Source organism: Choloepus didactylus, chromosome 4, assembly GCF_015220235.1.
Source record: "Choloepus didactylus isolate mChoDid1 chromosome 4, mChoDid1.pri, whole genome shotgun sequence".
NCBI lineage: Eukaryota > Metazoa > Chordata > Mammalia > Pilosa > Megalonychidae > Choloepus > Choloepus didactylus.
Window position 1 is genome coordinate 104714157 of NC_051310.1, and position 12187 is coordinate 104726343.

At 41.0% G+C, this 12187-nt stretch overlaps 1 protein-coding gene across 2 annotated transcripts in view; it reads right to left on the reverse strand.

Annotated features, from left to right (window-relative positions):
- Positions 1 to 4800, reverse strand: part of REC114 (REC114 meiotic recombination protein) — a 200874-nt gene extending 196074 nt beyond the window's left edge. For both annotated transcript variants that reach the window (XM_037833479.1, XM_037833478.1), the window contains exon 1: positions 4642 to 4800. In XM_037833479.1, the coding sequence (XP_037689407.1) occupies positions 4642 to 4800 (159 nt within the window). The remainder of the gene's footprint in view (positions 1 to 4641) is intronic.
- Positions 4801 to 12187: the final 7387 nt, after the last annotated feature.

Here is a 12187-nt window from a genome sequence, read left to right on the forward strand (position 1 = left end):
TGTTATTTTCTGTACTTACTATTATATTGTATTGTATGACATGTTATTTTTCTTTCTATCATCTTTTTTTATTATTGCTTAAAAAAATTTTTTTTCTTGTAGTAATCAATATGTGCAAGTGCTGATTGTGGTGATAATGTATAACTTTATGATGATACCATGAACAACTGATTGTACACTGTGGATAAATGTATGGCAGGCAAATATCGCTCTATAAAATTGTAGGAAAAAAATATATATAGGAGTAAAAGTGTTGGAGAAAACATGGTGAGAGGGATGTACCTATCTACTACTGATGAGCAGATAGAATAGTGTAGCCTTTCGGAAGATCAGTGTGGTGCTTCCACAAAAAGTTAAGTATGTGGGGACCATAAGGTCCTACAACCTCATTATGGGGTATGTCATTTGAAGATCTGAGAGCAGAGACATGAATGGACATTTGCAAACTGTTGTTCATGGAGACAGGAATCATGATTTGCAATGGGTGGAGGTGACCTAAGGGTCCATAGACTGAGGAACAGAATGGTGAACTGTGGCGTAGGAATACAATGGAATACTGAGCAACTACGAGAAGGAGTGAAGCTGTGAGACACACAATGAGGTGAATGGATCCTGTACACAGTAATTGAGAGAAGTACGCCAGAAATAAAGGCAAACACTATAATGCCTCACCAATATGTACTAACTACAATGTGTAAACTCAGAATTGAATCTTATAACATAGCCTAACATGGACATGATTATTGTAATAGTCCCTAGATTGTAAGCTTTTACAGCAGTCAACTTTATTCCTGAATTGTAATGCCTATCTTTAAACTTTGAGATGCTGATCCTTAGTGTATAACCTGATTGGTCTCTGCAATAATGCATATCTCTGAGACACCTGAAACTCAGAGCTAGAGCTCAGCAGACATGAATGTCAGTATTAGTGCATACAGCAACTGTTAAAAAAAAAAAAGCTGAAAAAGAGCCCAGGCTCCAATTAGTGATATGAATGAAGCAGATCTGGTTAAGACTAGGGCAAACTGGGCCAAAGGGTAAAGGTCGAAACTGCCTGTGTTTTGAAACTTCAACTTTCACGTGAGACCAAGGGAAGAGATGTCTAGTTGGTAAAGGATCTATATTTTCTAAACAGTATAACTCTACAGTCAGTTTGTTGAAATGCCACAATTACATGGAATTTTGAATAGGAAGTGAGATACGGTAGGTTAGCATAGGTTAGAGTGAAATAGTGACACATCCCAAAGTAATTTGGGCAGAGAATAAAAAATATATTTACAGCCTCCCCCCGCCCCCAATCTTAGGAGCTGGGGGAAGGTGCAGAAGTGTTGGACTTCCTCACCTGGACTGGTGTTGATGTTGTCACAAACATTGGGACTGGTGGTTGATGTGCTGAGCCCTCGATCGTGGGACTTGCCCTTGTGAAGCTCGTAACTGCAAAGGAGAGGCTAAACTTGCATATAATTGTGCCTAAGAGTCTCCCCGAGTGCCTCTTTGTTGCTCAAATGTGGCCCTCTCTCTCTCTAACTGAGCCACCTCAGCAGGTGAACTCACTGCCCTCCCCACAGATGGGACCCGACTCCTAGGGGTGTAAATCTCCCTGGCAATGCAGGATATGACTCCTGGGGATGAATCTGGACCTGGCATTGTGGGATTGAGAATATCTTCTTGACCAAAAGGGGGATGCAAAATGAGACGAAATAGTTTCAGTGGCTGAGAGATTTCAAATGGAGTCGAGAGGTCACTCTGGTGGACATTCTTATGCACTATATAGATAACACCTCTTAGGTTTTAATGTATTAGAATAGCTAGAAGTAAATACCTGAAACTACCAAACTCCAACCCGGTAGTCTGGACTCCTGAAGACGATTGTATAATAATGTAGATTGCAAGGGGTGACGGTGTGATTGTGAAAACCTTGTGGATCACACTCCCTTTATCTAGTGTATGGATGGATGAGTAGAAAAATGGAGATAAAAACTAAATTACAAATAGGGTGGAATGGGGGGGGGGATGGTTTGGGTGTTCTTTTTTTACTTTTATTTTTTATTCTTATTTGATTCCTTCTGATGTAAGGAAAATGTTCAGAAATAGATTGTGGTGATGAATGCGTAACTATATGATCATACCGTGAACAGGTGATTGTATACCATGGATGACTGTATGGTATGTGAATACATTTCAATAAAACTGAATTTAAAAAAAAAAATGGGTTCTATGGTCAACAGAGTTGGGAAATGTTATATTCTCTGCCCCTATTTTGGAGATTCAAAACACACCTTAGCATAGTAAAGACTGAATAATCTTAAATTATAAAAACCTGTTAAACACTTTTCCACAGCTAATTTAGCTATGGAACCATTTTAAGAGTAATACTTTGAGAAATGCTGAAATAGATGAGATATTCTGAGGCACTGACAAGGGAAAACAAAAGTGCTCCCACTCTACCTTTTAATAAGGCAGGAGGTGAGGTTGCCCATTTGCTGATCCTAAGGGATGGATGGAAAGGTATGTAGAAGTGAAGAGTATGAAAATGGTTTAGAAAATTCTCATGTGAGGAATTCTGTAAGAAGTATCAGCCTCTCATTTTCCAGGCCTAAATCTTTAGGCTTTCCCTTCCTCCTCTTCACCATGGTTATGAACGATTCTGTAACTAAAGTAAATTCTCTTTATGCCTCCAACCATATATTACCCTAAAAGAAAGAACAACAAAAAACAAGTCCATAAAGAAACTGTGGAATTGATGGTCCAGGATAGAGAATGAGCATTTACCTCACTCTTTCCCTTTCTTCTTCCCTACAAATATAGGACATAGGCGTAAGGGGAGCTGGAGGACCAACAATGAGGAGTTTAAAAAAAAAAAAAAGGAAAGAAAAGAAAAGCAGTAGGATGAGCATCCTCTCTTTCATTTGTATAATACTTCTATAAGCACTTTTACAAGCTGGATGGTTACACCATTCCATATATTGGGCCAAATCTGCCCTCTGGCCCACCCTCACTCAATCTCTTGCCCTTTCCTAGGACTGCCCTACCAAGAGGCTCCTTGACTTGGAGTCTGCAGGGCAGCCCCAGCACTCTCAGTCACAATGGCTGGTCCTGCTGTGGGTCAGTTACCCTATCTGTCAGTTTGTCATTCCACTTATATCAGGCTTTAGGAGGCTCGTCAGTGGTGGTGGTGAGGGGTAGTGAGTCTTTGTTAAGTAAGTTAAGTAAGGAGTAGTACCTCAGTCCAGGAAGGTGCCAGGTGGCCTCCACTTGTGTGCCAGTTCAATGTATTATGTCCCCCAAAATGCCATTATCTTTGATGCAATCTTGTGTAGGCAGACATATTAGTGTTGATTAGATTTTGAAATCCTTTGGGTGTTTCCATGGAGATGTGATTCAATCAACTGTGGACAAGACCTTTGGTTGTATAATTTCCATGGAGGTGTTGCCCGACCCATTCAGGGTGGGTCTGCATTAAACTACTAGAGCACTATATAAGCTCAGACAGAAGGAGCAAGCTTGCTACAGCCAAAAGGGACACTTTGAAGAACACACAGGAGCTGAGAAGAGGAGCTGCAGATGACAGTTTGAAGACAGCTGTTGAACGTAGACTTTTGCTCTGGAGAAGCTAAGAGAGGAAAAACGCCCCATGAGCAGCTAAGAGTGACATTTTTGAGGAACTGCACCCTAGAGAGGAACGTCTTGGGAGAAAGCCATTTTGAAACCGGAACTCTGGAACAGAGGCCAGCCACGTGCCACCCCCCACCCCCACCCCCAGCTAACAGAGGTTTTCCAGACTCCATTGGCCATCCTCCAGTGAAGGTACCCAATTGTTGATGACTTACCTTGGATGCTTTATGGCCTTAAGACTGTAACTGTGTAATCAAATAAACCCCCTTTTATAAAAGCCAATCCATTTCTGGTGTTTAGCAAACTAGAACAACCTGTGACACTGTAACTCTTTGTCAGTACTGGAAAAGCCCTGCTCATCAATCCGGCCTAGTCTCCCTGTTGGCTTCTCTGTCATAGCCACAAGGCCTCTTCAGTGTCTGTGACCAAGACAGCCTTCACTTCCCTTTAGCTTGACTAAACTTTAAACAGGCTTCTCCCTGACTCCAGACCTCTGACCTCCCTCTCACTCGAGCCTCATACTATACAGCCTGGGAGGCTCCTAACTAGTAGTTTCTTATAGCCTGTTCCCTCCCTCCTGGCCCTTAACAGATTCCAGGTGGCCTAATTAGTGCAAAAGAAAACTTTCCCAACCAAGGGGTCCTAATTGCAACCTCAGTAAATCACTCACCCATCCCAGTGATCAAACCCTCCCCCACCCATCCAACCCCGAGCCCATGAAAAGCTTGTTGTCCTTTGTTTCAAAGGAGTTGAATAGTATGAATAGTCATCCTTGCCTGCTTCACACTGACCAGTGCCGTTTCCTCTTTGACGTCTCTGTCATCCTGTCCATTCCTCAACATTTCCGTCAACCCGTCAGTCCCTCAAGGTTCTCTCTTATTGTGCAAGGTTCACTGGGGACACGAGCCCTGTGGGCGGCTGGCAGCAGTTCCCCACTCCCCCATCCCCACAACCCCACAACCCCACAACCCCACAACCCCAGGCCGAGATGAACGCCTCGCAGCTATTTCTGTCCTCAGGCCTCACCTTCCACGTAGGGGAAGAGGCTGTCCCAGCTTCCAGGCCAGGCACGGGCATCTCTCCGGCTCCAGAGGGTATGAAACGTCCATACCGCTGCAGAGGCCACTGCTTTGCGCCTCCTCCCGGAAGCCCGAGGCCCGCCTGCACTTTTCCCACCTCCGCCATGTCTGGACGGCGGGCACGCGCAACCCGTGGGGACCTGCCAATCCATGCAACTAGCCAATCAGGAAGCCAAGTGACTCAAGGCCCACCCTCTCCCCCTAGTGGAAGCCAATGGAGGGGCACAGAGGACTCCCTCAGGTGGTTCCTTCGATTGCTGGGGATTGGCTCTGCCATAGATGCCTCGCTTGACTTGAGGTACTGTTTTCTCTTTGTGGGGAAAGTAGAGAGAATAACTTTTGTCTCATAGTGTGGTTGTGACGCTTATAAATGGTAGTTTATTTCTCCTCGGCTGCATTCCGGCCCTCACCTACCCTCAGGCGGCCCATTTCGAGATTCAGTAGCTCTGAGAATTTTCGGAAACTAACAAGCTGTAACATCTACATATGGTTACTCGGTCATCTCTCTTAGGCTGACTGGACAAGTATATTTCCGTTTCCTCACAATAGCCTTTCGGATGACAACGTCCCTGCCCCACTTCAAATCTACAACACAGCCCCAGTTCCTCCAGTCATTTATTGCAGTCATTTCCTTCTCAACCCTTGGGCCCCTGAGCATCTTGCCTCCTAAGGGTCAATTTCTCTCCTGAGAAAACAGATGGGTGGAGGGGCTGTCGGCAATAAAAGGCGGGCCTCAGGCGAACAGCACGTGCACCTAAACTACATTTCCGAGTGATTAGTAGTATTCAGAGCACTCTCACATCTGTTATTTCATTTATTCTCCCAAACAGCCTTGTGGTGAATTAAGCAAAGCACAGTAAATACCCCTATTGAGCAGACGAACGCCAAATAAGGTCCAGCAAGTAGAAATGATTTATCCAGGCTTCCACAGCCAGTAAATGGCACAGCCAGAGCAGACCATGGACTACACAATCTCTCCATGTGTTCACCTCACTTGCAAAGAATTTAGGCATTACTATGGTCTAAGTGCCTAGCCAGAAGCATCATATACAGAGAGTGGAGGCTATATTAACCAAACACTTAAAATAGAGTTAAAATTCAAGCAATTTTTAAAAATATGCATATTAAAGTGTATTAAATGCATAGACAGTGTTTGGAGAGTTAGTAATTTATTTACTCTACAAACCATCAATTAAATACCTACAGTGTGCAAGCAACTATGCAAGTCACCAAAAGAGTTATAGAAATGGGTAAGGCATGGATCTATCCTTGTAGGACCTCAGAATCTAATAAGGAAGACAAAGAGAGATGCAAATTTACCCATAATACCTGATAATCAGTGCCACGTTAAAGGTACAAACAAGTGCTCTAGATTCAGATGAAGTAAAAATCTACTGACAGGGAGTGGGAATGGCACTTGAGTTAGTACTTGAAGGGTAAGAAAAAGTTTCCCAAGGGAAGAGGGAAGAAACTGGTGTTCTGTGTGGAGGGGAAGTTGAGAAGTGAAATAAGAGAATAGAATAGTAATATAAGTAGCTACAGTGCAGCGTTTGTGTTTTAAAGAAGATGAAGCTACAAAGGTGAGTTGGGTCAGAAGAGCCCTGAAAAAGCAGCTGAGGAGTGTGGATTTTACTTAGAAGGTGGTGAGGAATGTAGAAATTTTGCCTAGTGGTGGTTCAGGCAGGTTAATCTCTCAGGGGTAAATAGGATAAATGGGATTAAAGGCAAAGGAGATTTGTTGTCACTTATCTCTCCATTAGTCCATTAAAGCTTGCTAGAGGAGGTAAAATTTCAAAAACAGCTTCAGAAAGTCCTTAAATGACACAGCAGTACTGTGTTTAATAAAGTGGTAAATGGTTAGAAAATTGGTTTGAATCTCAGCTCTCCCTCTTGCCAGCAGTGTGACCTTGGAGATGTCATTTAACCTTTCTGTAAAATAGGATTAGTAAATGTCTGTCTTACAGGGTAATTGGAAGGATAAAATAAGGTCATATGTGAGAAAACACTTGATAAATTACAAAGTGGCATACATGTTGGTTCTTTCTATTTCCAGAGTTAAAGTGACTTTCTGTGGGCTCCCTACAGGCAGGGTGGATGGGAATGGAAGTCCAACACTCAGCCTCAGAGGTGCTCACATTCCAGGTCCAGGGTTGCAGCTGCTGTCAGACACCCTTCACAGGAGCAGATGGTGCTCACAGTTGGGACCCTGTCAGTGCCCAAGGACACCCAAGGCCCTGCTGGGTTCCCACCTGCAAGCTCTCTTACTAGACAATGCACCTGTGCTTGAGCTTCTGGGACTACTAATGTCTGCCAAGAACAGGTCATGTCTGCAAAGGGGATATGATAATGCCATGGCTCAATGAACCAAGCCTCTTAAAAACCTGTGAAATTAACAAATATCATGAACACTCGGGAGGTATTTGGGCTTTACTAGGTGCCGAGGAAACAGTAGAGAACAAAAAAGACATGACTTCTGCCCTCCTGAAACTTAACATCTAGTGGGGGAGGGCAGAACGCTGAGGAATTACTCCATATTTTAAACGGTCATTGTGTTTTATTTTGTAAAGATAAAACTGTAATATTTATTAAAAGGTATAATTTCCTAAAATAAAAAAGCACAGATCTTACATGTTCAATTAGATAAGTTGAGTTAGATGAGTTATAGCTGTTCACATTCAAATACCTACCATCTGAAACAAGATACAAGAGCATTTTCCAAAATCCCCAAAGTTCCATTATGAGTGCCTCCTTTCCAACCCCCAAGGACAACCATTGATCTGGTTTTTATCACCATAGCTTAATTCCCTGTTCCTGGACTTCATATATATGAAATATGTGGAATGTACTCTTTTATTTCTGCTGCTTTTTTTTTAAAGCTTCAACCACGTTGTTGTGTATATCAGTAGTTCATTTTTTTTAGTGCTGAATAGCATTGTTTTATTATTCTATATGACTGTTCCACGGTTTGTTTATTCTTCGTCTATTGATAGATACTTGGGTTCTTTTCCAGTGTTTTAGAAAGCTACTATAAAAATTCGTGTACAAATCTTTTTTTTGTAGATATGTTTTCATTTATCTTCAGAAAAGATCTAAAAATATAATTGCTGGGTGCTAGAGAGATATATGTTTAACTTTGTAAGATACTATCAACGAGTTCTCCCTAGTGGTTTTATCATTTTGCAATCCCAGCACAAAATACGAGATTTCCAGTTGCTCCACATACTTGCTGATATTGTCAAATCCTCTTAGTCCTTTTAGTCCTTCTAGTATGTGTGCAGTGTGTCTCATTGTGGTTTGGTTTGCATTCCCCAGATGATGAATGATGTTGAGCATCCATTTAATGTGCTTATTGACCATTTGTGTATCTTATTTTGTGAAGTGCCTGTTCAAATCTTTTGCCATTATTGATTTGGGGAAGTTCTTTATATATTCTGGATACAAATCCTTCATCATATATATGTATTTAAAATATTTTCCCAGAATGTGACTTGCTTTTTCATTTTCTTAACAATGTGTTTTGAAGAACAGAAGTGTTTAATTTTGATGAAGTCTAATTTATCAATTGTTTTTCTTTTTTTAGTGCTTTTTGTGTCCTACCTAAAAAAAATCTCTGCCCCAAGGTTGTACACATATTCTCCTGTGCTTCTTCTAGAAACTTTATGGATATAACTTTTACATCTAGACATATGATCTTTCTTACATTAAATTGTGTATTTGGAATGAAGTCGAGATTGAGGTTTTTTTCCATATGAATATCCAGTTAATGTTACACAAGAGCAGAAATCAACCAGTGACTGATGAAAATTGGTGTATAAATATCTCAGTTCACTCAGTCCTTAGGTAGGATAACTGAGGTTTGTCTAATACCTCATTTCTGAATTCCCCAATGGGATTAAGCTCTAGTTAACTATGATGGTAACTTGCTTGATAATGATCCTTTTTTAGCTCCCTTCCCCTCCCTGACAGCCTTCTCTACCAGTGTTTCCTGGGATCACCTCCCAGATAAATGACTTACACTTGAATCCTTGTCTCAGGGTCTGCTTCTTGGGGGACCCAAACTAAGACAGTGACAAACTAGATAGACAGTCCCTGCCCTCATGTATATATAGTTACATAGAAAAAGACAATACAAGAGGCATTCAGAGGAGGGAGAAGTCACTCTCACATCCAAAGTGGACCCTCCAGTGCCTTACTTGCTAGCAGCAAAACAGCAGCATTTGTGGCCAAAACTAATGAATGACGGGTGACTATGACCTAGCATATCTTCCTTTTAAGAGGTTGTTATCAGTTAGAAAAATGTAGCCCCTAAAGTTAAGAAAAAATAAAAAGATCATTTATTTCCCTGAAAATCTTTTTTGATCCCAAATTCTTTTACTATGTAACTCGATTTGGCAGGAGTCTAAGTGACACAGAGAAATGCTGGCTGCACAGGTTGTCAGTATCATTGTTGGAGGCAGGCCACAGGACTGGTTTGGAAAACCTAGAGATTCCTTTTCAAGGCAGACTGGGCACTCCATATATCTTCCATCTCCCCAGGATATTAAGTCAGCAAAGGAAATGATGGCTTCAGCATCCTTGGGTCCCTTAGATGACGGGATGACAGAGAAAGCTGCACATTTACTCTGCCTGCAGTATATCCCTCAGCAACAGTTCTGAGGACCACCCACAGTGGCAAAGAACTGCAAGACACTGTTAGTGGCTGTGGGATTTCCCAAAAGAGCCCTGTTTGCATCACTCAAACAGATGAAGTATCTGTATGATGCCAGGCCAGGAGATGCTGTGTGAGGATGATGTTTCCATGGAACTTTATCTCACTGCTAGAAAGCAATTATTTTCAGATTTCTACTTTGTACCTTTCACATACAAAAACCTAACTGGTCCATTTTGGGTAATTGGAGGGATTTCAAAATGACTAGATACAGACAATCCCAACCTGTCCATAGGCTAGTGATCATTGGCACAACATGAAGAAAGATTAAAACTGACTTTTTCCATTTAATAAAAGCACAGAGAATAATAAGTGTATTATTGTAAAAAATGTTTGCCAGCTAGAAAATTTGGGGGCATATTTTATGAAGCTGGGCTAGAGTGCCAGAAATAGGAACTTCAAGCAAACACTAAAGAAAGACCATAAACTCACACCGTAAAGAAAAGATTATAGCATATATGTGTTGGAATAAAGTTCCTGGCACATGTTAGATTCTCAATAATTTTTAATGAAATGATTGAAAATTTTAAAATTGAAGAGAGAAAGGGTTGAATTAAAAATCACTCTGAGGGGTTGTGGTTCATAACTCTTTCTCTCTTTATCTCCACACACATTGAAACAAGAAAAAACTTCTTCAGCTGTATTATAAAGATTGGAGCTAAAGATAAAGAAGACATTTTTGTATCTCAAGATATTTACCTGGTAGCTGGATGTATTAGGGCAATTTCCAATCTAGAAACCTACAATATGTGGTCAAATATAGTAGCATAGACAGGAGGGCCCCCACGAAGACTCTTCCAATTTGATGCATTACTTAGCCATCATTTGTTGCCTGGCCCTGGAGAAGTCATTTAACCCACCTCTGTAGAGTGAGGCTGCAATATTTGCAGTTTATGCCTCAGAGGACATGTGAAAGCATCATAAAGAAAATGCCTTATGCTAGACAGTGACTCAGCAGAAGCATTTTAGAGTTTAGTTGTGAAGAATATTTTGAATAATTTAGCCTGCAATCATTGTGACTAAGCCTCTAGCAGATGTTAGATTAGGGCTGGCTGATGTTGGGAGGTCAAAATTTTCATGGGGGCCCCAGGAAGTGGTCACGGCAGCTTGGACTACCTCCTCATACCAAATGTGTTTGCTCTGAATGCATCACAATAAGTTTCTGCATGAAAATACTTTCCATGGAAGACAATTATTGAGATAAGTTGAGAGACCCAGAGGAAGAGTGAGTTTTATTTATTTATTTTTTTGAGTGGTCATGTCAGTTCAACTAATTTGTTCATTTATTTAGCAAGAATTTGTTGGGCTTATTCTGTGCCAGCACTAAGGAAGGTGCCAGAGATACAAATACGACTAGGACACAGCTCTTCTCTTGAAAATGCTTATAGTCTGGTAGAGGGAAAGGCATGAAGACAAATAATTTGCAGTGCAATGTGAAAGGTGCTCCATAAAAACATATAGACCCAGTTTCGTGATGGTCTGAAAAGGAGTGATATATTCAAATGGGAGCAGTCAGGAAAGTGTGCAGAGGGGTAGAAACTCTTGAACAGCGCTTTATTTCAGAACAAAAATGGCCTTGTTATTCTCTGATAACTTTGTTATTGTCCAGTAGCTTCTAGGCAGTATAGTGCAGTTAAGTTCATTTCTCAACGACTTGTCCTATCTCCAGATACATGGCAATGACAGGTCAAATATAAGAGGAGATAACCAACCAAAAGAGATAGTTGGTATTAAAGACAAGGCAAGCATCTCTGGAACCAAAAATTCACATCCAAGAGCAAGGAGGGGGCCAGGAGCATGTTGGGCTCCAGGTCTGGACCTAGATGGTGTGGCAGGGAGAATGACTCCAGCAGAGAAAAAGGGGCCAGAAGGCTCCACACAAGGCACAGAATAGAGCCAGGCTTCTTGCATGAAGCCAGGAGCTGGAGTGGGGTGCCCTTCTTTGGAAAGGGGCTTAAAAAGGCTGCCAGCAACACAAAAGGATGGATATTGTATGAGTTCTCTAATATGAACTAACCAGAGTATGTAAACTCAGAGTCTTCAAATGTGGAATATAGGGTACCTAGAAACAGACAGAAGCTAGAGAAGGGGGAGCCAGTTACCTGATATGTACAGAATTATTAACGAGATTGAATTTAAATGTTTGAGAATGGATAGAGGTGATGGTAGCTCATTATTGGGATTATAAAGTAATAGTGCCATATTATAGCAGAATTTGGTTGAAAGGAGTTATTTAAAGTCACATATGTCATCAATTAACACTACAAATATAAATAAGTTTTTGCATCAACTACTACAAAGGTACAACACTTGTACAAAGAGTTAATAACAGAGTAATATATAGGGAAAATTTTCCTATTGCAAGCTATGAACTCTAGTTAACAGTAATACCTTAATATTCTTTCACCAACAGTAACAGTATACCACACCAATACTAGGGTTAATGGAGGGGAGGGAGCAATATGATATGTTTTGGGTTTTCTTTTTGTGTGTTATTTTTCTCTTTGGAGTAATGTAAATGGTCTAAAATAGAGTGTAATAATGATTGCACAACTAAATGATGATACTGTGAGACAATTGTATACTTTGGATGGAATATATGATATGTGAATGTATCTCAATAAAATCTGCAAAAAAATATATCATGCACGAAAGATAAGTAAATGTGTAAAATAAGGAATTTGATATAAGTCATTAAAAAAAAAAGAAAGTCTGCCACCATTCAGTCTGGGGTAACTGTTTCCAGGAAGACAGGGAACTATGGAAGCAGATAGAGAGACAGATT